Source organism: Aotus nancymaae, unplaced genomic scaffold (assembly GCF_030222135.1).
Source record: "Aotus nancymaae isolate 86718 unplaced genomic scaffold, 86718_ANA_hifiasm-v0.15.2.pri h1tg000010l, whole genome shotgun sequence".
Classification (NCBI taxonomy): domain Eukaryota; kingdom Metazoa; phylum Chordata; class Mammalia; order Primates; family Aotidae; genus Aotus; species Aotus nancymaae.
The window spans coordinates 41,568,696-41,592,450 of record NW_026988421.1 but is presented as its reverse complement, the minus strand read 5'-3'; the positions used below and the strand labels follow the sequence as shown (position 1 = coordinate 41,592,450).

At 37.4% G+C, this 23,755-nt stretch overlaps 2 protein-coding genes across 5 annotated transcripts in view; one reads left to right on the top strand and one right to left on the bottom strand.

Annotated features, from left to right (window-relative positions):
- LIPK (lipase family member K) overlaps positions 1–21,247 on the top strand; it is a 30,500-nt gene extending 9,253 nt beyond the window's left edge. For both annotated transcript variants that reach the window (XM_064373672.1, XM_012454718.2), the window contains exons 6-9: positions 4,692–4,838; positions 6,696–6,767; positions 9,955–10,026; positions 20,074–21,247. In XM_064373672.1, the coding sequence (XP_064229742.1) occupies positions 4,692–4,838; positions 6,696–6,767; positions 9,955–10,026; positions 20,074–20,304 (522 nt within the window). In that variant the 3' untranslated portion in view covers positions 20,305–21,247. The remainder of the gene's footprint in view (positions 1–4,691; positions 4,839–6,695; positions 6,768–9,954; positions 10,027–20,073) is intronic.
- Positions 1–23,755, bottom strand: part of ANKRD22 (ankyrin repeat domain 22) — a 221,210-nt gene that overhangs the window by 101,049 nt on the left and 96,406 nt on the right. The gene's annotated exons all lie outside the window — the stretch shown is intronic.

Genomic DNA, 23,755 nt, shown 5'->3' with positions numbered 1-23,755 from the left:
TGGTTTGGGTTTGAATCTTATTTCTATGATTTGCTTGCTGGGTGAATTTGGTCAAGTAACCTTAAGTGCTCTTCATCTGTAATGTGGAGTAACAATAGTTCTTACTCATAGGACTACCATGAGGACTAAGTGATTTAATACAGTATATCCTTTAAAACAATGTCTTGTATATTATAAACTTGTAATGAATGTTAACAATTGTTTTTGCTAACATTGGTTTTATAGAACATACCCTCCTCCATCACTAAATGCCCAACCTTGTTTCATTTCCTGATACTTTACATGCTGCCATTTTGACAATTCCCAAAACCCAGGCAAAATTCTAGGCCCCATAATCTACTCTACTTGACAGCTAATCTGATCCTTTATCTAGTCCAGGTGAATTGCATTGCATGGGTTGGTGTGTTTTCTTCTTGTATTTTAACACTGGCTTCTCCCATGTTAATACCGCCCATGGTGGTGATTGTAATGTTCAGTGATTTCAATGAGACCAGATGAAAGTGAAACAATTCTGACAGAAGCCCAAAGATGTATAGAAGATTCTTATTTTTGAGAGCTAAGCAAATTAGCCTGTGGTGATTGAAGTGCTTATCTATACATCCCAGAGAGACAAGTAGAAGAAAAACCACCTGAAAATGACAAAACATGCTTACATTGCCTGTTGGTACTTGGGTCTCTTATACCATTGAGATTTCAGTCTGGCCTGGTCCTACTATTAAGTAAACAATGTCAGACTTATTGCATCATTTCTGTATTCCCACATAATCAAGAGATATCTTGGGATGGTGGGATCTTTCCATTCCTCTTCATTTGCACAGTTCTCTTCAAACTTCTCCATAGCCTGACGTGTGTGTAGGATTTGGTGCAATTCAAGTTAATTCAGCCAAAAGATATCTAGGAGCTACCATTTTAAGGCCCTGGCATTAGGAAATAGCTATGTCTACAAGGCAACTTTTCAGCTAATTGGTATGAGTAAAAACTAGGATGTATGTGCAAGTAGAATGGGATTCAACCAAGAAGAGATTAGGAGACAATGGAAGGAAGTTGTGTCATGTCTGAGTTTAGACTTTGTTCTGTTAATGATGAGAGGCATCTGAAGAATATCAAATAGAAAAGTGGCTTGATCACATTTATAATTTTAGAAAGATTGCCCTTTCTAAATTATAACTCCAATAGAGGAACTATAGTGCCAATAGAAGAATTGCCACATATGACCTACTAATTCCTAGTAGAAACTCCAGTATTACAATGATAGAGCAAAAACATTGCTAGGCAAACTCAAAAAAAAGCAAAAATACTTCTAGCTGTTGGAATCACAAAATACTTTTGGATAAGATGGCATTTTCGTTTGGGCTTAAGGATAAGATTTCAATATACAGTGTGGTATAGAAAGGCTTTCTGAAATAAGAGGGAAACATGAGCAACATTGAGTGGTGAAGCTCAGGCCATGGAAAACCGCACATAACTCACTTTACTGGAGCTTGTATTAGTATTTGTAAAGGATAGTAAGAGAAATCATGTTGGAAATGTAGAGGCAGATTCTAAAGGGGTTTGAGTGCCAAATTAATGAGTTTGGAATGTATTTTATAGGTAATTGGAGCATGAAAAGTATTTGCACAGAGGAATGACATGCATAATGCCCCTTTTTAGAAAGATTCCTCTGGGAACCAAATGTAAGCAGATGAGGGTAAAGGACATCAAGAGGGGTGAAAGGTTAGGAAAATAATCATGGGGTTACTGTTGACACATCAGCTGATAGATGTTGGGGAATGGAACAAGAGTTGTGCACAGACGAGGAGAATTATTATGGGGTTATTGTTAACACATCAGCTGATAGATGTTGGGGATTGGAACAAGAGTTGTGTAAAAAAAAATAACCTATAAGATATGACACTGAAATGATAGACAACGTTTAGGTATGTTTTTGACTTTTTGAGGGAGGGGCTTTCTTTCTCCTCTCCTCTCCCATCAGCCAGATGTTTGCAGGCATGCTTGGTGAAAGCCTTCTTTTTTTTTCTTTTTAATGGGAGCTTCTGGAATGAGACAACCCTTTTTTTCTCTGATTAGCACTTCCTTTTCATTGATACTCCCAGTTCTTTCAATTGCTCCATTTCTATTACATTCAACCCAATTCATGTACATCAAATTGAATTGAGTATAAAGCATAAAGACTTGAGTCAGACAGAAGTAGTCAGATTCTACCTCTGCCTCCTGCCCACTGTAACCTTGGACAAGTTATTTAACCATGCTAAGCCTCAATTTTCACATTGATAGAATGAGCAGAGTTTGTGAAATTGGGAGATTTATTCATCCATTCCCCCTTCCTCACCTCCCATTTTGCCCCTGGACATTTATGCCTTTGTGTTCTTGTCATTCTACTTTCTTTCTGACCTATAGCTTGCTTTGATCCTTTGTTTTTGGCAAGTCTCTACAATATTAAAGATTGTTAGTACTGTCTCCATTTCTCAAAAGAAAAACCTGAGGCTCAGAGAGGCTAAGCAGCCTGTCCCAAGTCAACCAGCTAATGGATGGCAGAGCCAGAATTTTAACCCAGATGTGACCAGGCAACCCATGGTCAGTGGTCTTTTTATATGTGGTGGTTTTTCCACTTTTTCAATGTCAGCCTGAAGAAGTTAGTGCACAAGGGTGACCAGCTCAGTCAGCTGTTGAGGGCTGAATCAAGCCCATGTTCTGCTTGGCAAGCCATGTGTCCTGGCATGGGCCCATGTTGCCAGAAAGAGGGGTACCTTTTCTAATTCTCACACATACCCAAAGAGCTACTAGAAGGAGCCTGGCTCCCTGCTGTTATGTGACAAACATGCCCGCTCCAAAGCCAACTTGGAATTACATCTACAAGTTGGTATGTTTGCTACCCTGTACCTGGTTGCTATACTGCTGACTGGCCTGATTTAATATCCTCCCTTTTAGATTAGGGTAAAGGAGAAATTATTCACCTTTGGGTATTTACCCAAAGTAGTTTTGCTGAGTCACTCAGCCATGGATATTGAGGTAGAGTGGAGTCAGAAAATGTCCTGCTAATTTACTCTGTATTTGGGAAAGCCAACTCCAGGTTTCAAAACGGAGAACCAAGAATCCATTATGGTAGATGTTACCTGTTTCTTAACACCGTATTTTCATTGTTCATTACTTGTATGAACTGGATATTTTCTTTCACATGGATTTTCTTGCCAAGCATGGATGACTAAGTTATTGATAAATAAAAAGTAAATTTGTTTACTGGTTAAAGTCAGATCCTGCCTTTTACTTTAATTATTTATTCATGTGACAATCTATGTAAGTTGTCACACTTGAAAACATGAACTAAATGTCAACATTGTTTTAAAGGATAAGCTCATTTTATGAGTGTATGCTGCTACTATTATTAAATTATTATGGGGACATTTACACAGGAAGAATTACAATTTGGCAAGTTAAATCAATTATCTAGTGTATTATCCAAGTGTCCTAGTGATTGTGACAAAATGAAGAAGAGTCTGGAATTAATCAGATAATATGTACAAGGCTTATTATTACTTTCCAGACCTAAAGAATTGAGATATGGTTTGAACTAGTTTAACATATTGTTGTCCTTCCTTTCCCTTCCCTTTTTCTTCTCCTTCCTCCTCCTTCTCCTCCTTCTTTCTCTCTTCCTCCTTCCCTTCCTCTTTCCCTGCCTCCATCCCTCTCTTCCTCTCTTGGGCATGAAGAGGAATATGAAATCTTGTTATTTCACATATTCCATTAATATTCCATGGAATATCAAATATTCCATTAAATAAAATTTATATCTAATTATACAAGATAACCATTTTTAAAACTCAGAATTTAACAAGCTATACTCAGTAGGAACTTACTTGATCTAGTTTTCCAGAGATAGGAGGAGGTCTTAAAGTGAATTAGATCTTAAATGAACAAATGCCAGTTATTATTTTTCTTTAGTTGTAATTGCTGGGTGTTTCCAAAGTTTTAAGAACTGAAAAATGTCTTTTTATGTTTATATCTAGTTTATTATGCTAAGATTATAAAACTAGTAGCTGTTAAGCAAAGGAACTCACTTGCAATGCTGCCTGAAATTCCACTAGTAAGGATTCATTTTTGTAGGTTAAGCTTTTGCCTATAGAAATAATTCATTAAAGGATTCTGGAAGAAATGGCTCGAGTCTGTATCAATCACTAATTATGATAGTAATAATCATTACGTTAATTTATATTTTAATTAAATAGTATTTTTTCATGTGTTCCAGATGCTAGGAACTGCACTAATTGTCTTTTAAACATGACCTACTAACGTCACAACATCTCTATCTATTAGAAAATTTTTCTATTTTATAGATAAGAAAATTCATAATAATAATAAAAATTAAATACTCTCCTAAGGTATAGAATGTGTTTGAATCCAGAATGAAACACATATATGCCTCACTCCAAAGTCTTACCAATTTCCTGTGGGAACTAGTTTCTCAAGGGGCATTCTAAAAAACACCCCAATTAAAGGTTTTTGGGAAAAGCCATCAAGAAGTGCATTGGAAAGATTACAAAGCTAAAATTTAACAAGCCTCATGATTTCACTAAGGACCAACACCGAGCAGATGTCACCTAGTACTGTGCAGTCCTTGTTTGAACTACCACTCTTTGTCCACTTTTGATATCCACACCTATGAGATTTGATGGTGTTTTGAAATTATTTTGTAGGTGTTGTTTGGTGACAAAATGTTCTACCCTCATACATTGTTTGACAAATTCATTGCCACCAAAGTGTGCAGCCGGAAGCTATTCCATCGTATTTGCAGCAACTTCCTATTTACTCTGAGTGGATTTGATCCGCAAAACTTAAATATGGTAGGTATAAATAATTGGGTCTGGGAAAGCAATTGTTTTGTTGCACAGAAGTGATGAAAGTTCATTCTGGATTGTATGAAAACCAAAATTCAATGTTTCCTTTTTGCTTTTGGAATGTAATTAGTACATTCATGGCTTCCAATGAGGGCTGAGAGTCAACTTGCTTTCATAAGAGGATTTGAGAAGAAAGCTTTCCTGCCAACAATTCTCATCTCTTCTTGCCTGAAACATCCTTCGTTTAGATAAAGGCTATGGTTTTGATATCTATCTTGCTGTGCTTGAGCCTTATTTCAGACCTACTGAAGTAGAATCTCAGGGGGTGAGTCCAGACATTTGTATTTTAATTTTTTACCAGTTTTCCACTTTCACAGGTGATTTGGTAAGTTATTTTGTGAACCACTTACTTCCTTAACCCAAAGGCATAAAAGGAAGGATGGTTCTTCAATAACAGCTACAAATTTATTGTTCAAGGGGTACCGACAGGGATCAGTGTCAGGGTTCTTGTCAAGTAATTTCTAACTTAACCGAGATTCTTTCTATGATGACCCAAAGATTTGGGAGAGGGGAGAGGGAAAGAGAAGAGATGTGTTTGAAGTTAGAGGTAGGATCAGGCTGAAGATGTCCTCCACCTCTCTTGCAGACTTCTGTCCAGAGCCTACTCTCCCGGTCAGTGGAAAGCATTGATTAAAATTTTTCTTGCTTTCAAGCAAGATTTATAAAAGGCTTTTTATGCAAAGCATACCTTAGCCACTGCCTTTCTATGCTCCTCTCTCACTTTCTCCGTGTACCATGGAAACTATGCTTGCCTATCACTTAGATGCAAGCATAGGTGTAGATGAAAGCATATCATGTAGGCAGAGCTGAGTGAAAAGACCTTGAAGCAAACACAAAACAGTGTACTTTAAAAACACCCTTTCAGCATAGCCTAAGAGTTTGCTAAAGAAAGACATCACAAAATAACACCCTTGACTATTCGTTGGCCTTTATTGTCTGTATGGAGACCTTTTGTCAAATCACCTTTTGTCTTCCTGCCAAAAAGCAAAGCTTACAGAATATTATAGCACCTTCAAGGACATTTGTTTCAGTGAACCATAACCAGGGGTGCATAAGTAATACTGGTGGAACTTTGAAAAATTCACATGTCCAGAACTCAACTTTTGAGATTTTGATTTTTATTCAGTGTGTTTGGATAGCTTATAAGTAGGTTAATATATTTTTAAAGCTCTAAGGTATTTCTGATGCTTACTTTGGTGGAAAATAGTTCTTTTTATTTAAAAATAGTGCAATGGAAAATACGAGAGAATCAAGTTTGTGTTTTGTTTTCTGTTTTTGTTCTTGTGTGTGTGTTTATCCATAAGATACCTAAATATACTGACTGAATTGATTCTGCCCCACAAACTTTCAGAGTCCTGTAGAATATTTACCACATTTTAAAATTCAGAAAACAAAAGGCAACGGTTAGATCAATTCTCAGTGTTTTAGGGTCAACCGCTTTCTTTGAATGTCCTTTGGGACTTAACACGGGGTGAAGGAAAAGATCACCGGAGTTTTTATCCTTTAATCTCCTACACCCTTGGACCTAGAGAGTTGAGTCTGCAAAGAAAGATAGATTTCCTTTTGTTTTTGACCAGTGGAATGCTCTCTGTCAGCTTTTTGAAGATATTACTGAGGACGGGACAGAGCTAGTGGAGGAAGTTCTTAAAGATGGGCTTCTTTGGTTAATATGTCTTCAGAGTATATGGTACATGTTTTTTTCTTAAAGAAAGGAAAATAAGAAACTATTTAAATTTCTCTCAAATGTTTACTTGTGATATGATGATATGGTTAGCCTCTAGATAAGAAATAATCTCTTTGCAGAGTCGCTTGGATGTTTATTTGTCACACAATCCTGCAGGAACATCTGTTCAGAATATGCTGCACTGGGCCCAGGTACATGCTTCTTATTCCTGCTTGATGCACACATACCTCTGCAAGACCCTCAAGGAGGGCTCTCAGAGAGCTCACTGCAGGGTTCTGCAGGCACCCGACACGGTCACATTGATGGTTTTGGAATCAGCATCAACTGTTGAGTTTTATTTACTGCATTCCCATTTCTTCTCCTTGTCCTCAGTGTCCGGTTTTTGAGCATAGTTCTCAGATATTCTGACTGTATTCTGATCCTTAGATTTTTCCAAACTGCCTTTTCAAGGGAAGCCTTTTATTTCCTCTTTCAGAAAGTCATCAGCTCTAATAAAACTTTATGTAAAATGATGCAGCTTATTCCAGAAAGAGCTATTCATTTCCAATCAATATCTGGGGCATTTTGGAATGTGGAAATAATGCTTTATTCAGAGCAAACTGAATGCTAGGGAAGAATTAAAGTAAATTTATGGCTTATGTTTTACCCTCAGTTAAAGTTTTATTTGTTTTGTTATATTGCTCAATATTCAGAAAGCTCAAAGATAAGTCAAATTAAATTGGTATGGTTTTCTGAGCTCTGTGTGTGTGTGTCTTTGTGTGTGCATGTATGCACACATGCACGCACATTCATTTGTTTATCATGTAATCTTTGCCTATATTCTCGGCTGGTGGCTCAGACACAACCCCATTTGAAAAGTGAACAAAATATACATAATTCTATGTCAGGGAGAGGGGTGGTGTCTTCTCAAAGTTTTAATATATTACCCCCCTCCAGGGAATTTGCATTTTAACATATATCCTAACATATTTGCTCCCTGTTTTAGAGAATCACTACTATAGATAGTCTGAAATACTAGGTGAGGATTTCTGAAATTCTTGGAAGAGTTTGACTCCCAGGAGATAAGCCTTCAAGTTCCTTTAGGAAGAAAGATGCTCAGGATATAGGGTCTCCTACTGGTGAGGAGACAGACAGGTCCCCTTAAGAGCACATGGTCTTCCAGGTAGTACACACTGAATTTCACAGTCAGTGAGCACTTAATATGTGCTCTTCTTGCTGCCTATACATATAATTTTATTCACTCTACAAACGTCATAGCATATTCTCTTTTTTTTGAGAGCAAAAAAAAGCATGCAGTGGTACAATCATATTGCCCAGGATGGAGTACAGGAGTACCATTATGGCTCACTGTAGCCTTGACATCCTGGGTTTAAGCAATTCTCCCATCTCAGCTTCTTGAGTAGCTGGCACCACAGGCATGCACCACCATGCCCAGATAATTTTTGCTTCTTTTTACAAATATGAGGTCTTGTTTTGTTGCATAGGCTAGTCTTGAACTGCTGAACTCAAGCAGTCCTCCCACCTCAGCCTCCCAGAGTGCTGGGATTACAGGCATGAGCACTGCACATGGCTGCCTATTCCTTATACATTTTACAGTTGACTTCTCTTAAGAAAAACTTTTTTCCTTTGACAGGAAGTCCTTTTCAGAATAGAAATAAGTAGGGATGGGGGGATGGTAAATATTTGGTTATAAATTACATAGGTAGCTAAAGCAAGGGTGATGATCATGATGATGATAGTAATACTAGTTTTAAAAAAAGCTGTTTGTTGAATATTGCTAGGTGCTACATGCTTTTCTTCACAATCCTAAGAAAGAATGTTACTATCATTTTCATTTCACAAATATCTTACCTTGAATCACAGATTCAGTAATCTGCTAAGCCTGGATACAAATGAGGTATATTAGTCTCTTTTCACACTGCTATAAAGAACTACCTGAGACTGGGTAATTTATTAAAACGAGGTTTAATAGACTCACAGCTCCACAGTCTGTACAGGAAGCAGGACTAGGAGTCCTCAAGAAACTTAAAATCACTGCAGAAGGCAAAGGGGAAGCAAGCATGTCTTACCACAGCAGAGCAGGGGGTAGAGGGGGAGAGGGAGAGAGAGAGAGAGAGAGAGAGAGAGAGAGAGAGAGCGAGAGAGAGAGAGAGAGAGAGAGCGAGAGAGAGAGAGAGAGAGGAGAGAGAGAGCGAGAGAGAGAGAGCGAGAGAGTGCACAAAGTGGGAAGTGCTGTACACTTTCAAACAACCAGATTTTGTGAGAACTCACTATCAGAAGAACAGCAAAGGGGAAGTCCACCCCCATGATTCAGTCACCTCCCACCAGGTCCCTCCCCTGACATGTGGGAATTACAATTAGCGATGAGATTTGGGTGGGGACACAGAGCCAAACAAATCCCCAGATTCGATCCTAGAGCCCATGTTCCTGACTAGTACATCCTAGTGCCTCCCATTGCTAAGAGCTTTCAGAATTTCAACAGCAGCACACTGCTGCCTCTCTGAATAGAAATCACGATGGGAATATTTTTAAACTAATAATCAGGACTAAGTCAGTAAGTGGGAAAAATATCTGAGATTCAAGCTAAAAAAATCACAGAGTAGTCTGAGAATAGTTTAATGAAGTGCTTGACATAAACGTCAAAATTACCTGCCTCATCAATCCTATATGGGTGCCAAATAACAGAAAAAGGAAATGCTGTGTGTATGAATGTTCTTACATTCTATTATTGGAAGTTTCAATGCCAAAATGCAAAAGCACTCATGCACAGTGTCTCAGTCGGCCCATGGCTCCATATGAACATCACAGCAGGTGGCTTGCCCCCAAATATGGGAGGCAGACAGCAGCCATGGACCTCACATGGAACTAGAAAAACATAGTGGGTGAATATTTCTTCTAATAGTGAAAAGAATGTTTAAGGATGGGAATATAATCATAACAGCTTAGATCTCATCATAAGGATAAGGTACAAAGTTGTGTAATAACAATAGCAGTAATTTTTAAATGTAGGAAACGAATAGCGAATGACTTTTTTAAAAAAAATTATCAAAATTCCTGAAGCAAAGATATTCAAGAATGATTCAATTCTGTATCTTTAAAAAATATTTTTATGTGTAGCATGGTAACATTTAAAGGCATTGGATTTAAATGAAAACTCTGAGGATTTTCATTGGAAAGATACAGGAGTAAAAGATTGCACCAATTTTGTGAATTATGATCAATTTTATCATGTTTATTACTTATTTTCTTTATCTTTATTGAAATTTAGCTTATGTGTCTAAAGAATGGGGCATAATGTTAATATTCTTTGTATATTTCTTGTGTACTATTTCTAAATATATACTGTTTACTTATATTAATGTGTTCATTTTATTTTAGGCTGTTAATTCTGGTCAGCTTCAAGCTTTTGATTGGGGAAACTCTGATCAGAACATGATGCACTTCCACCAGGTACAAAAATAATCCTTGTAATCAGTTGCATGCTGCAAATGAACTAACAAAAATAGTATCCACTCATTAAGCACCTGCCACTTCCCATTTACCACACTGGATATTGCTTTTTGCTGTTCTCACAGGTTGCTTATTGGGTTCTTGTCATGTGCCATATCATTATTTCGAATTCTTAACAAAGACCTTGCAAGGTAAATATTATTATCCCTATTTTTTTGGAGGCTCAGAGAGAGTAGGTAAATTACCAGAGTTATTTAGCTAGTAAACAACCAGGGAGAGGGGCTCAAGATGGCTAGATACAGCCAGGAAGAGCTTCTCCCACTAAGAGACAAGACCATCAAGAAGACTGGAACACTCTGAGCATATCTTCAGAAGAAAGTCATTGAGAGTGAATGGAGGAAGGATGCTGACCCTGAGCTGAAGAGGGAGAATTCTAGCAACACTGCACAAGGTTGTTGAGCACCGGGACTCATTCCAGGGCCTGCGTAGCTCCTGGAGGAGAGGCGAGTTAAGTAGGAGTGCAATGGCCTACTCTCACTATGGACCTAGCTGCAGGAGACCCCACGACCCCCATAGACATTTGAGCTAGTAGGCAGAGCTGCTTGTAGAGTTGGCAGGGACAGGACTCTAGCCTGAGCAAAGCCCAGAGGGTTTGGTGCAGGAATGGTTGCAGTGAAGTATGGCCAGAGACATCCATTGCCCAAGGCTTGCCAAGCTCCTCTAGGTGGAATTGGCCTTTGTAGACTGTTGAACCTTAACAGAACAGGGCTATCTTACCCATGGATGGGGCCAGTGTGATCTGAGCACATCTCTGTCTGCTGGCCTCTCTCAGAGTTCCTGCCTGGCTGTACCTGCTTGCAGCACAGCCTCACATGCCCAACCAGGGTGACTCTCAGTGGTCACTGCCATGCTTCCTTCATTGGCAGATTCTGCCTAGCCTTAGGAGAGCTTTTACACATGGGACCCTACAAGTGTGCAGCCTCCCCTGACTGCTTTGCAAGCACACATGTGTGCAAACCTTGCCGCCACCACCACCACGATGACATGCTTTTGCCCCACATCCTATCAGAGTGTTGTTGCCAGTGTATGAAGAACATGTCAGCCCCTCCAGTACAGCAGTGGCCAGAGGACAAAGCTGTGGACATGGTTATAGCACACAGCCCAGGAGTGCTGAGCTAAGCCCTGGCACCTTGAAATCATTCAGAAATGAAGCCAGTCAACTAAACACAACTCATATCACAGTCAAATTTTCAAGGGCTTTGAAGAATATAAAAGCGAAAAGCCTCATCCAAAGGACAGCAACTTCAATGATGAAAGGAGTATCAGCCAAACCAGTTGAGAAGGAACCAGTGCAAGAACTCTGTAACTTTGAAAAGCAAATAACCTCTAAAAAACCACACTACCTCTCCAGCAATGGTTCTTAACCAGATTGAAATGACTGAAATGACAGATATGTAATTCAGAATCTGGATGGCAACAGAGATCATTGAGATTCAGGAGAAAGTTGAAACACAATCCAAGAAATCTAAGGAATCCAGTAAAATAATTTAAGAGCTGAAAGATGAAATAGCCATTTGAAGAAAGAACCAAATTGATCTGATAGAGCTGGAAAACTCACTATAAGAATTTCATAATACATCAGAAGTATTAATAGCAGAATAGACCAAGCTTAGGAAAAAAATCTCGGAGATTGAAGATTGGTTATTTGAGTGAACCCAGTCAGACAAAAATTAAAAAAAAGAATTTAAAAAATGAACAAAACCTGCAGAAAATATGGATTATGTAAAGACACCAGAACTACAGCTCACTGGCATTCCCAAAAGAGAGGGAGAGAGAGTAAGCAACTTGGAAGACATATTTGATGATATTGTCCATGAAAATTTCCCCAACTTCACTAGAAAGGTCAACATTTAAATTTTGGAAATTCAGAGAACCCCTGCAAGGCAGTATATAAGACAACCATCCCTAAGACACATAGTCATCAGATTTTCAAAGGTCTACATGAAAGAAAAAATATTAAAGGCAGCTAGAGAGAAGGGACAGTTCACCTCCAAAGGGAACCTCATCAACCTGACCATGGACCTTTCAGTAGAAACCCTACAAGCCAGAAGAGCTTAGGGGCTTACATTTAACATCCTTAAAGAAAAGAAATTCCAATCAAGAATTTCACATACAGACAAACTAAGCTTTATAAGTGAAGAAGAAATAAAATATTTTTCAGACAAAATTGCTAAGGGAATTTATTACCACCAGACCTGCCTACCTAGAGGCCCTTAATGGATTGCCAAACATGGAAATGAAAGACTGTTACCAGACACTACAAAAGCATACTTAAATACATAGACCATTGACACTAGAAAGCAGCTACACAATCAAGCCTACATAAAAACCAGTTAGCAACACAACGACAAGATCAACATATATCAATATTAACCTTGAATGTAAACAGGCTAAATGCAAACATTAAATGCAAAAAGTTGCATTGCAATTAACCTTGAATGTAAACAGGATAAATGCAAACATTAAAATGCAAAAAGTTGCAAGATGTATAAAGAAACAAGATCTAACTCTATACTGCCTACATGAGACCCATCTTGCATACAATGACACCCATAAGCTCAAAGAAAAGGAATGGAGAAATATCTATCAAGTAAATAGAAAAGAAAGAAGAGCAAGGGTTGTTATTCTTGTTTCAGACACGACAGAATTTAAATAAACAATTATCAAAAATAACAGAGAAGAGCATTAAATAGTGCTAAAGGATTCATTGAATTTAACAAGAAGACAATTATCCTAAATATATATGCACCCAACACAGGAGGACCTAGATTCATAAAACAAGTTCTTAGAGACTTAGATAACCACACAACTATAGTGGGAGACTTCAACACCCCACTGACAGTACTAGACAGATCTTTGAGGCAGAAAACTAACAAAGATATTTGGGACCTAAACTTGACACTTAACCGAATGGCCTGAGGAGACATCTAGAGAACACTCTACCCAACAACAGCAGAGTACATATTCTTCTCATGTGCACATGGCATATACTCTAAAACTGACCTAACACTCAACTATAAAGCAATTCTCAACAAATTCAAACAACTGAAATTATACCATGTACACTCATGAATCACACACAGTACAATAAAAGTAGAAATCAATATCAAGATGATCTCTCATAACCATGCAATTATAAAGAAATTAAACAACCTTCCCCTGAGTTGATTTTGAGTAATAATGAAATACAGGCAGAAATCAAGAAATTCTTTGAAACTAATGAAAACAAAGATACAATATACCAGAATCTCTGGGACACAGCTAAAGGAGTGTTAAGAGGAAAGCTTATAGTGCTAAACACGCAGTCAAAAAGTTAGAAAGATCTCAAATTAACAACCTAACATCACACCTAGAGAAACTAGAAAAACAAGAGCAACCCAACTCCAAAGCTAGAAGAAGAAAAAACAACCAAAATCACAGCTTAACTGAATAAAATTGAGATGCAAAGAAACATACAAAAGATCAACAAAATCACAAGCTAGTTCATTGAAAGAATAAATAAAACTGATAGACTGCTAGCTAGACTAATAAAGAATAAAGAGAGAAGATTCAAATAAACACAGTCAGAAATGACAATGGGGACATTACTGTCACCCCATAGATATATAATAATCCCTCAGAGACTATTATTAACACCTCTATCCACACAAATTAGAAAATCTAGAAGAAATGCATAAAGTCCAGGAAGCATAATACCTCCAAAGATTGAATCATGAAGACACTGAAACCCTAAACAGATCAATAACAAGATCCAAAATTGAATCAGTACTAAAAAACTACCAACCAGAAAAAGCCCTGGACCCGAATGAATTACAGTCGAATTTTACCATACATGTAAGAAGAGATAGTATCAATTTTACTGAGATAATTCCAAAAAAAAATTGAGGAGGAGAAGAGACTCTTCTCTAACTCGTTTTATGAAGCCAGCATCATTCTGATGCCAAAATCTGGCAGAAACACAGTGAATAAAGAAAACTTCAGGTCAACATCCCTGATAAACGTACATGCAAAAATTCTCAATGAAATACTAGTGAACCTAATACAGCAGCACATCAAAAAGCTAGTTCACAACAATCAAGTAGGTTTTATTCCTGGGTTGCAAGGTAGGTTCCAAATATGCAAATCAATAAGCGTAATGCATCACATAAACAGAACTAAAAACAAAAACCATAAGATTATCTCAATAGACACAGAAAAGACTCTTAATAAAATTCAACATCCCTTCATGTTAAAAACCCTCAACAAACTAGGCATCAAAGGAACTTACTCATAACAAAAGGCATCCCAACAAACGTATGAAAAAATGCTCAACATCACTTATCATCAGATAAATGCAAATCAAAACCACAACAAGATACCATCTCACACCAGTCAGAATGGCAATTATTAAAAAGTCAGGAAACAATAGATGCTGGCAAGGCTGGGGAGAAATAGGAACACTTTTACACTGTTGGTGGGAATGTGAATTAATTCAACCATTGTGGAAGAGAGTATGCCGATTCCTCAAGGATCTAGAACCAGAAATACCATTTGATCCAGCAATCCCATTATTGGGTATATACCCAAAGGAATAGAAATCATTCTATTATAAAGACACATGCACAGGTATGTTTATTGCAGCACTATGTATAATAACAAAGACATGGAACCAATTCAAATGCCTACCACTAATAGACTGGATTAAAAAAAATGTAGTACATATACACCATGGAATAGTACTATGCAGCCAATGAGATCGTCTTTTTCAGTTACATGGATGAAGCTGGAAGCCATAATTCTCAGCAAACTAATGCAGGAACAGAAAACCAAATACTGCATGTTCTTACTCTTAAGTGGGAGTTTAACAATGAGAACATGTGGACGCAGAGAGGAAAATAACACACACCAGGGCCTGTTGGTGGGGTGGATGGTGAGGGAAGGGAACTTAGAGGATGAGTCAATAGGTGCATCAAACCACCATGGCCATGTACACCTATGTAACAAACCTGCATATTCTACACATGTATCCTGTTCCAGTTGGGTGGATCACTTGAGGTCAGGAGTTCGAGACCAATCTGGCCAACATGGTGAAACCCCATCTCAATTAAAAATACAAAAGTCGACCAGGCATATTGGCTCATGCCTGTAATCCCAACACTTTAGGAGGCTGAGGCAGGCAGTCACCTGAGGTCGGGAGTTCAAGACAAACTTGACCAACATGGAGAAACCCCATATCTACTAAAAATACAAAATTAGTCAGCATGGTGGTGCCTGCCTTTAATCCCAGCTACTTGGGAGGCTGAGGCAGGAGAATTGCTTGAACCTGGGAGGCAGAGGTTGCGGTGAGCCGAGATTACACCATTGCACTCCAGCTTGGGTAACAAGAGCAAAACTCTGTTAAAAAAAAAAAAAATTAGCCAAGTGTAGTGGCAGGGGCCTGTAATCCTAACTACTCAGAAGGCTGAAGCATAAGAAAAGCTTGAACCCAGATGGCAGAGGTTGCAGTGAGCCAAGATTGCACCACTGCACTCCAGCCTGGGTGACAGAGCTAAACTCAGTCGCAAAAAAAAAAAAAAAAAAAAGAAAAGAAAAGAAAAGAAAATAATAATAACAGTAAGCTCCATCTATGACTAACTCACAGCAGACATAATACTGAGTGGGCAAAAGCTTGAAGCATTCCCCTTGAGAACTGAGTCAAGACAAGAATGTCCACTGTCACCACTCCTATTGAACATAGTACTGGAAGGCCTAGCCAGAGCAATCAGGCAAGAGAAAGAAAGAAAAGGCATCCAAACAGGTAGAGAGGAAATCAAACTCTCTCTTTTCATGCATGATGTGATTCTATATCTAAAAAACCCACAGTCTCATTCTAAAAGCTCCTTAAGCTGATAAACAACTTCAGTAATGTTTTAGGATACAAAATCAATGTACCAAAATCAGTAGCATTTCTACACACCAACAATGTCCAAGCCAACAGCCAAATCAAGAACACAATCCTCATCACAATAGCCACAAAAAGAATAAAATGTGAATACAGCTAATCAGGAAAATGAAAGATATCTACTATGAGAACTTTAAAACACTGCTCACAGAAATCAGAGATGATACAAATGGAAAAACATTCCATGTTCATGGACAGGAAGAATCAACATCATTAAAATGGCCATACCATCCAAATCAATTTACAGATTCAATGCTATTCCTATCAAACTACAAATGACATTCGACAGAGAAGTAGTAAAACTATTTTAAAATTCATATGAAACCCAAAAGAAGCCTGAATAGCCAAGGCAATTATAAGCAAAAAGAGCAAAGCTGGAGGCATTATTTGACTTCAAACTATACTACAAAGCTACAGTAACCAAAACAGCATGGTATTGGTACAAAACAGACGAGTAGTCTAATGGAATAGGTTAGAAAACCCAGAAATAAAGCTGAACACCTACAATCATTTGATCTTTGACAAAATTGACAATAACAAGCAATGGGGAAAGGACTGTCTATTCAATAATTGGTGTTGAATTATGCAGAAGATTGAAATTGGACCCCTTCTTTTCACCATATACAAAAATCAACTCAACATGGATTAAAGATTTAAATTTAAAACCTAAAACTGTAAAATCCCTAAAAGAAACCCTAGGAAATACCATTCTGGACATAGGACCTGGAAAAAATTTCATGATAAAGATGCCAAAAGTAATTGCAACAACGACAACAAACACTGACAAGTGGAACCTAATTAAACTAAAGAGCTTCTGCACAGCAAAAGAAACTATCAATAGAGTAAGCAGACAACCTAAGAATAAGATAAAATATTTTCAAATTATGCATTTGACAAAGATCTAATATCCAGAATCTATAAGAAACTTAAGCAAACTAATAAGGAAAATCAAACAACCCTATTAAAAAGTGAGCAAAGAACATATACACACTCTTCTCAAAAGAAGACATGCATGCATCCAGTAAGAATATGAAAAAATGGTCAACATCAGTAATCATTGGAGAGATGAAAATCAAAACCATGATGAGATACCATCTTACACCTAACAGAATGGCTATTACTTAACAGTCAAAAAATAACAGATGCTGGTGGGGCTGTGGAGAAAAAGAATGCTCATACACTGCTGGTGGGAATGTAAATTAATTCAGCCATTATGGAAAGCAATGTGACAATTTCTCAAAGAACTTAAAACAGAACTATGATTTGACTTAGGAATCCCATTACTAGGTATATACTGAAAGGAATATAAATTGTTCTATCAAAAGGACACATGCACCCATATGTTCATTGCGGCACTATTCACAATAGCAAAGACATGGAATCTAGATGCCAATAAGAGGTAGACTGAATAAATAAAATGTGGTACATATACACCATGGGATACTATGCAGCCATGAAAAAGAATGAAATAATGTTCTTTGCGGCAATGTGGATGTAGGTGGAGTCCATTATCCTAAGTAAATTAACACAGGAACAGAAAACCAAATATCACATGCTTTCACTTATATGTGGGAGCTACACATTAAGTTTACATGGACACAAAGAGGGGAACAATAGACACTAGGGCCTACTTGAGGGTGGAGAGTGGGAGGAAAGTGAGGATTGAAAAACTACCTGTCAGGTACTGTGCTCATTACCTGGATGACAAAATCATTTGTATGCCAAACCCCAATGATGCACAATTTATTTATGTAATAAATCTGCACATGTACCCCTGAATCTAAAATAAAAGTTGGAAGGGGAAAAAATCAACCAGAATACGACTCAGGATTCCTGGATCTAAAGTCTAGTCTTCTCCTGCTATACTTATTCCTTCTTAAAACAAACAAACAAAAACATACAATGTTTGCTTTTAAAACATATTCTCTGACTTCTTATCTATGTTTAATAACTAAGACTGTTCTAATAGTTCTTTGGAATGTCATTTACTAGCCACTTTTAAAAATACCATTATACAGATCATTAAAGATACATAAGTAAAAAGTATCATCTTTAGGAAATAGTATTATCTGCCAGGGATAGTGTGTCTGGCACACCATTCCCCAGCAAATAGTACTACTTTTGATCTGGTGTGTCACCAGATCTATGAAAACTTTTAGAGAAAAATTTTATATTAAAGGGAAATGTGTATTGTTGTTATTATTTTATTCCCAAGTATGTGAGGACGTTCATTAACGATTTTGGCATTTGCTGATAGACTGAGCTTAAACTGAAAAAGTAGTCATCAGTGATACTTAGGTTTTTCAAATCTAGGATGTAGAAATTTGGAATTTTTTTTTTTTTTTGATACAGGGTCTTCTTGCTCTGTTGCCCAGGCTAGAGTGCAGTGGCATGATCTCTGCTTACTGCAACCTCTGCCTCCCAGGTTCAAGCAATTCTCCTGCCTTAGCCTTCCAAGTAGCTGGGACTACAGGCACACACCACAATGCCCAGCCAAGTTTTATATTTTTAAGTAGAGATGGGGTTTCACCATGTTGGCCAGACTGGTCTTGAACTCCTGATCTCATGATCCACCTGCCTCGGCCTCCCAAAGTGCTGGGATTACAGGTGTGAGCCACAGCACCTGGCTTCTTTCTTTTCTCTTTTACCTTCAAAAATAAAGTCAGGGTCTCACTATGTTGCAGAGACTGATCTCGAATTCCTGGGCTCAAGTGATTCTCGTGCTTTAGCCTCCCAAAGTGCTGGGATTACAGGCGTGAGCCACCATGCCCAGCCAAAATATTTTTAATGTGGGAATTTTTAATGCCATCATAATAACTATTATAATGACTATAATCGTGAAAATGTATAACTCTCATTCTTGTGAAAAATCTGACTTTTATCCCCAACTGCTATAGTTAGATGTATATGGCAGGAGTCGGGTAGGGGAGGATCACATACACACTGTTTCAGAATACTGTTTTCTCTTGTGAGGAAACAGTGGTGACTAGATGGACTTAGTTCATATAGTTCTTCCAATGCCCCCCTCACCTCACCCCCACCAAAAGATACCATATTCTGAATGGCTATGGCAAAACGTTCTAGAAAGAACTCTGGCCCAGTTTTAGTCACATGTCCATCTCTCACACAATCACTGTGGCCAGAAGAATGGAGGACTAACGGGTCAGACCTGGGTATCTGGACCAGGGGCTGTGTTGGATCAACACAAGAAAGTAGTAAGGGAAAATTTGCTGGGAGTTTACAGAATACTATAGCCACTCTAATGTAACAGATTGACTCTTTTTCTTTTCTTTCTCTCTTTCTTTCTTTCTTAGACCTAGTCTCACTCTGTCACCCAGGCTGGAATGCAGTGTCACAATCTTAGCTCACTGCAACCTCTACCTCCCACGTTCAAGTGAGTCTCTGGCCTCAGCCTCCTGAGTAGTTGGTACTACAGGCACATGGCACCATGCCTGGCTTTTTTTGTATTTTTGGTGGACATGGGGTTTCATCCTGTGTTAGCCAGGATGGTCTTGATCTCCTGACCTCGTGATCTACCCACCTTGGCCTCCCAAAGTGCTGGGATTACAGGTGTGAGCCACCGCACCCCGCCCAGACTGACTCCTTTTAACATCATACTTCAAATGTCTTTCATGCATTGGTCTCAGTTCTCCCTGAAGAGTCTATTGATTCCCAAATATTAATAATGCCACTGAGCCCAAGTTTGTGCCTACCAGAAGGGATATTTATCCTATCCAACATTTAGTTTGAAAAGGTAACATTCTGAGATCAAATGCTAACAAGAAAGATGATCCCCTATGGGAAAAAGAACCCTTTTCCTCTAGAATCTTTTCTTATTTTCCCAAATGTGCAAGTCAGAAATATAAGAGTTTTTTTGATTCACAATTCATATTAGTACACAAAAGTGGTCAAGTATTTTTAACATTTTAATGTTTATATATCATTAAGTGTAAACTAATTGTACACTTGTAGCATGTTAAGAATTTGCTTTGCAGCTGACAGTTAACGTTACTTCTATAATGTAATTTTCTGTAAAAAATTTTTTCTATCTCTTTCATTGTATTTAGCTTACACCTCCTTTATACAACATTACTAAGATGGAAGTTCCAACAGCAATATGGAATGGTGGACGGGACATTGTGGCTGATCCCAAGGATGTCGAAAATTTACTTCCTCAAATTTCCAACCTTATTTATTACAAGCTGATTCCACACTACAATCATGTGGATTTTTACCTTGGACAGGATGCACCTCAGGAAATTTACCAGGACCTAATTAGATTGATGGACGAATATTAACAAAATTAAATGCACTTGCCTTTCTCCAACCAAGTGGATTTTCATAAAAATAATGAGATGAACAGACCCTAGAGTGACCCCCAGTGATTTTCATCTTCTAGTATCTATGCCTTCGTATAATCTCCTCCCCTTCAATGTTATGGGATATGAGACTTCGTTCAAGCCAACAGAACTGGCAAAAGTGTAAGATGTCACACCCTTGATTAGGTTACGTCATATAGCAAAGGTGATGAGGTCAATCCCTGATTACATTATACAAGAAGTCCACTGGGCTTGGTGGCTCACACCTGTAATCTCAGCACTTTGGGAGGCCGAGACTGGAGAAGTATTTGAGGTCAGGACTTCCAGACCAGTCTTGGTGAAATCCTGTCTCTTCTAAAAATACAAAAATTAGCTGGGTGTGGTGGCACATGTCTGTAATCCCAGTTTCTTGTAAGGCTGTGGCAGAAGAATCACTTAAACCCGGGAGGTGGAGGTTGCAGTGAGCTGAGATCACACCACTGCACTCCAGCCTAGGCGACAGAGCAAGACTCCGTCTCAATAAATAAACGAATAAATAAATCAGTCAGTCAGTCAGTCAGTCATCTTATTACATTGGAGCAAATGTTAGCTTTTTGTTAGCTTGATGGAATAAACAGATGTGTTGAGAAAAGTGACCTTACAAGGAACTGACCATAGCTTTTAGGATCTGAGGGTGGCCTCCAGCTGATAAAACAGCAAAACACCAAGGTCTTCAGTTACATAACCACAAGAAAATGAATTCTGCCCAAACCTGAATAAACTTGGAAGCCCATTCTTCCCTAGTAACCTCACACTGAGAGAGCATCCTGGCCAACACCATGATACTAAGACCCAGTTATGCTATGCCTGGACTACTCACCCACAGAAACAGTGAGATAATAAATGTGTACTGTTTTAAACTGCTAAGTTTGTGGTAATTTGTTATCAGCAGTAGTATACCACCACTACCATTTGTTATTATCATGTAACAATTATATTAATTAAATATTTGATTACATTAATTATATAACATACTATATTACTGTATAATTTATAATTTTATTATATATAATACATTACAATATAATTATGATGTATTAAAGAATTGTATAACAATGTATAATAAATATGTAATATTATATAACATGTTATCTGCCATAATATAAAATTATATATAATATTGATAATGATATATAATTATATATCATTATAATATAAAATATATATAATATAATATAAAATTATATTATATTATATAAAATTATATAATATAATATAATATAAAATATATATAATATAAAATTGTATAACAATGTATAATAAATATATATTATATAACATGTTATCTGCCATAATATAAAATTATATATAATATTAATAATGATAATAATTATTATTCTGTCTCTGGTTAAAAGTTTGATAGATCTAAATTCTTGAGTAATCATTTTAATATATATTTTAACATATTTTCTGTTAATTCAGTCACCTCTATAATTTGGGAATTTGTTCTATAGATTAATTTTTCTCCTAGTTATGGGTCCTGCCTCATTGCTTGCTTAATAATTTTATATTGGATGCCAGAATTTTGCATTGCTGATTGCTGAATTTGTTTTTATTTCCTTATATAGGGTTGGAAAACAACCACCCAGGCAGACAGTCAATGATCAATGAATACATGTTTGGTAACTGGGAGTGTCAAGTGTTATGAGGCACTTGATTGGGCCCTATAGAAATTGGGGTATTCTACAACATGTAATTAATACAAATGTGGCTAAGACTCATTTATCAAGAATTTCCTGGCACAAATAAAGGGGCTGTAGGCATGAAGGGGAGGGTATTAAAGGAGATCTGAGTCTTAGCAGGGGAAGGCTAGCTGGCAGGGTACCAAAAGGCTTCACAGGTAGACACATCTTTGGTGACTGGCTTATCAGACTGGCATATCCTGTCACTGATCTTGTCACTGTCCCAGAAATGACTGCACTTACACATGCTGATTCATGTGATTGAAATGTACAAGGAGCTGCAGAGCATGAAACAAAACACATGTTTATAATCTATATCAAAAACTACAATTTGGCCAGACTAGTGTTTTCTTTTCCTGTAATAAAATACATGGGAAATTCTAGTATGAAGCGGTTGCTTGGTGTACATGGAAAAAAAACAGAGAAGCATATGGTTTGACAAAAATTTTCACCTCCATGATCATTCAAGTTCACTGAGCTTTTTTCATAAATAATAGTATAAGCATTTTACATGAATTGTATCATTTAATCTTCATGATAGCCTTATAATATGATAGCCTTATCTTTTCTTTACAGATTAAAAAACTAAAATTTAGAGATACTGGGCAAGTTGCTTTAAAATATTAGTTCTCTGAACTCTGAAACCTTGACTTTAGGTAGCCAAGCTCTTAACTTTATGCTTTAATGTTATAAGTATGTATTATAAATTAACTAGTCATTTAGAACAAGAATAATAATAAGGAAAACACTGCTCCTGCCCAAGTGGAGCTCAGAGTAATGAAAATGTCAGATACTATATAGCTATAGTTTGAGTATTCTATATCTATAATGCTCGGGACCAGACATATTTTGGATTTTGGAATATTTGCATATCATAATAAGATACGTTAGGGATGGAATCCAAATCTAAACATAAAATTTACTACCTTTCATATACAGTGTATACACATAGGCCTAAAGTAATTTTGTATGGTATTTTAAATAATTTTGTGCATGAAAGAAGTTTTGACTGTGTTTTAGGTGTAACCTATTATATGAGGTCAGATATAGGATTTTTCACTTGTGTCATCTCAGTGCTAAAAAAATGTTGGATTTTGGAGCATTTTAGATTTGGGATTTTTGGCTAAGGAATGGTCAACCTATACTAATTTACATACTTAAATTTTAATTGTAATTTAATAATTGTGATGAATCCATAAAAAAGAAGTACACCCTCAACAAGGTGGACAAAGAAGTCTTCTCTGAAGACATGAAATTTTGGCTGAGATCTGTGACATCTGCCAGATATTACAGGTAGGGGACTAGCTCAGGTGGTGAGGAGCTGGGCTAAATGAAGAAAATTTAAAAAGCCCAAGGAGCCAAAGAGAGAATGGGGTGAGATGAGCTCAAATGGATAGGCAGAGTCTGGTTTTAGGCCCTCCTAGCCACTCACAGGATTTTGAAAACAAAATCGTTGAAGTCTTATTCTCAAGACTACTTAAAAGATAAGATCAGATATGTGATTTTAAATGATGATAATAGCTATGAAGTGGAGAATAAAGAACTTCCTGAAACCGGGTAAATTATAAAGGAAAGTGGTTTAATTGACTTACAGTTCTGCAAGGCTGGGAATGCCTAAGGAAACTTACAATCATGGCAGAAGGGGAGGTAAATATGTCTTACATGGTGACAGGCAAGAGAGAAGTGCAAGCAGGGGAAATGCCGGACAC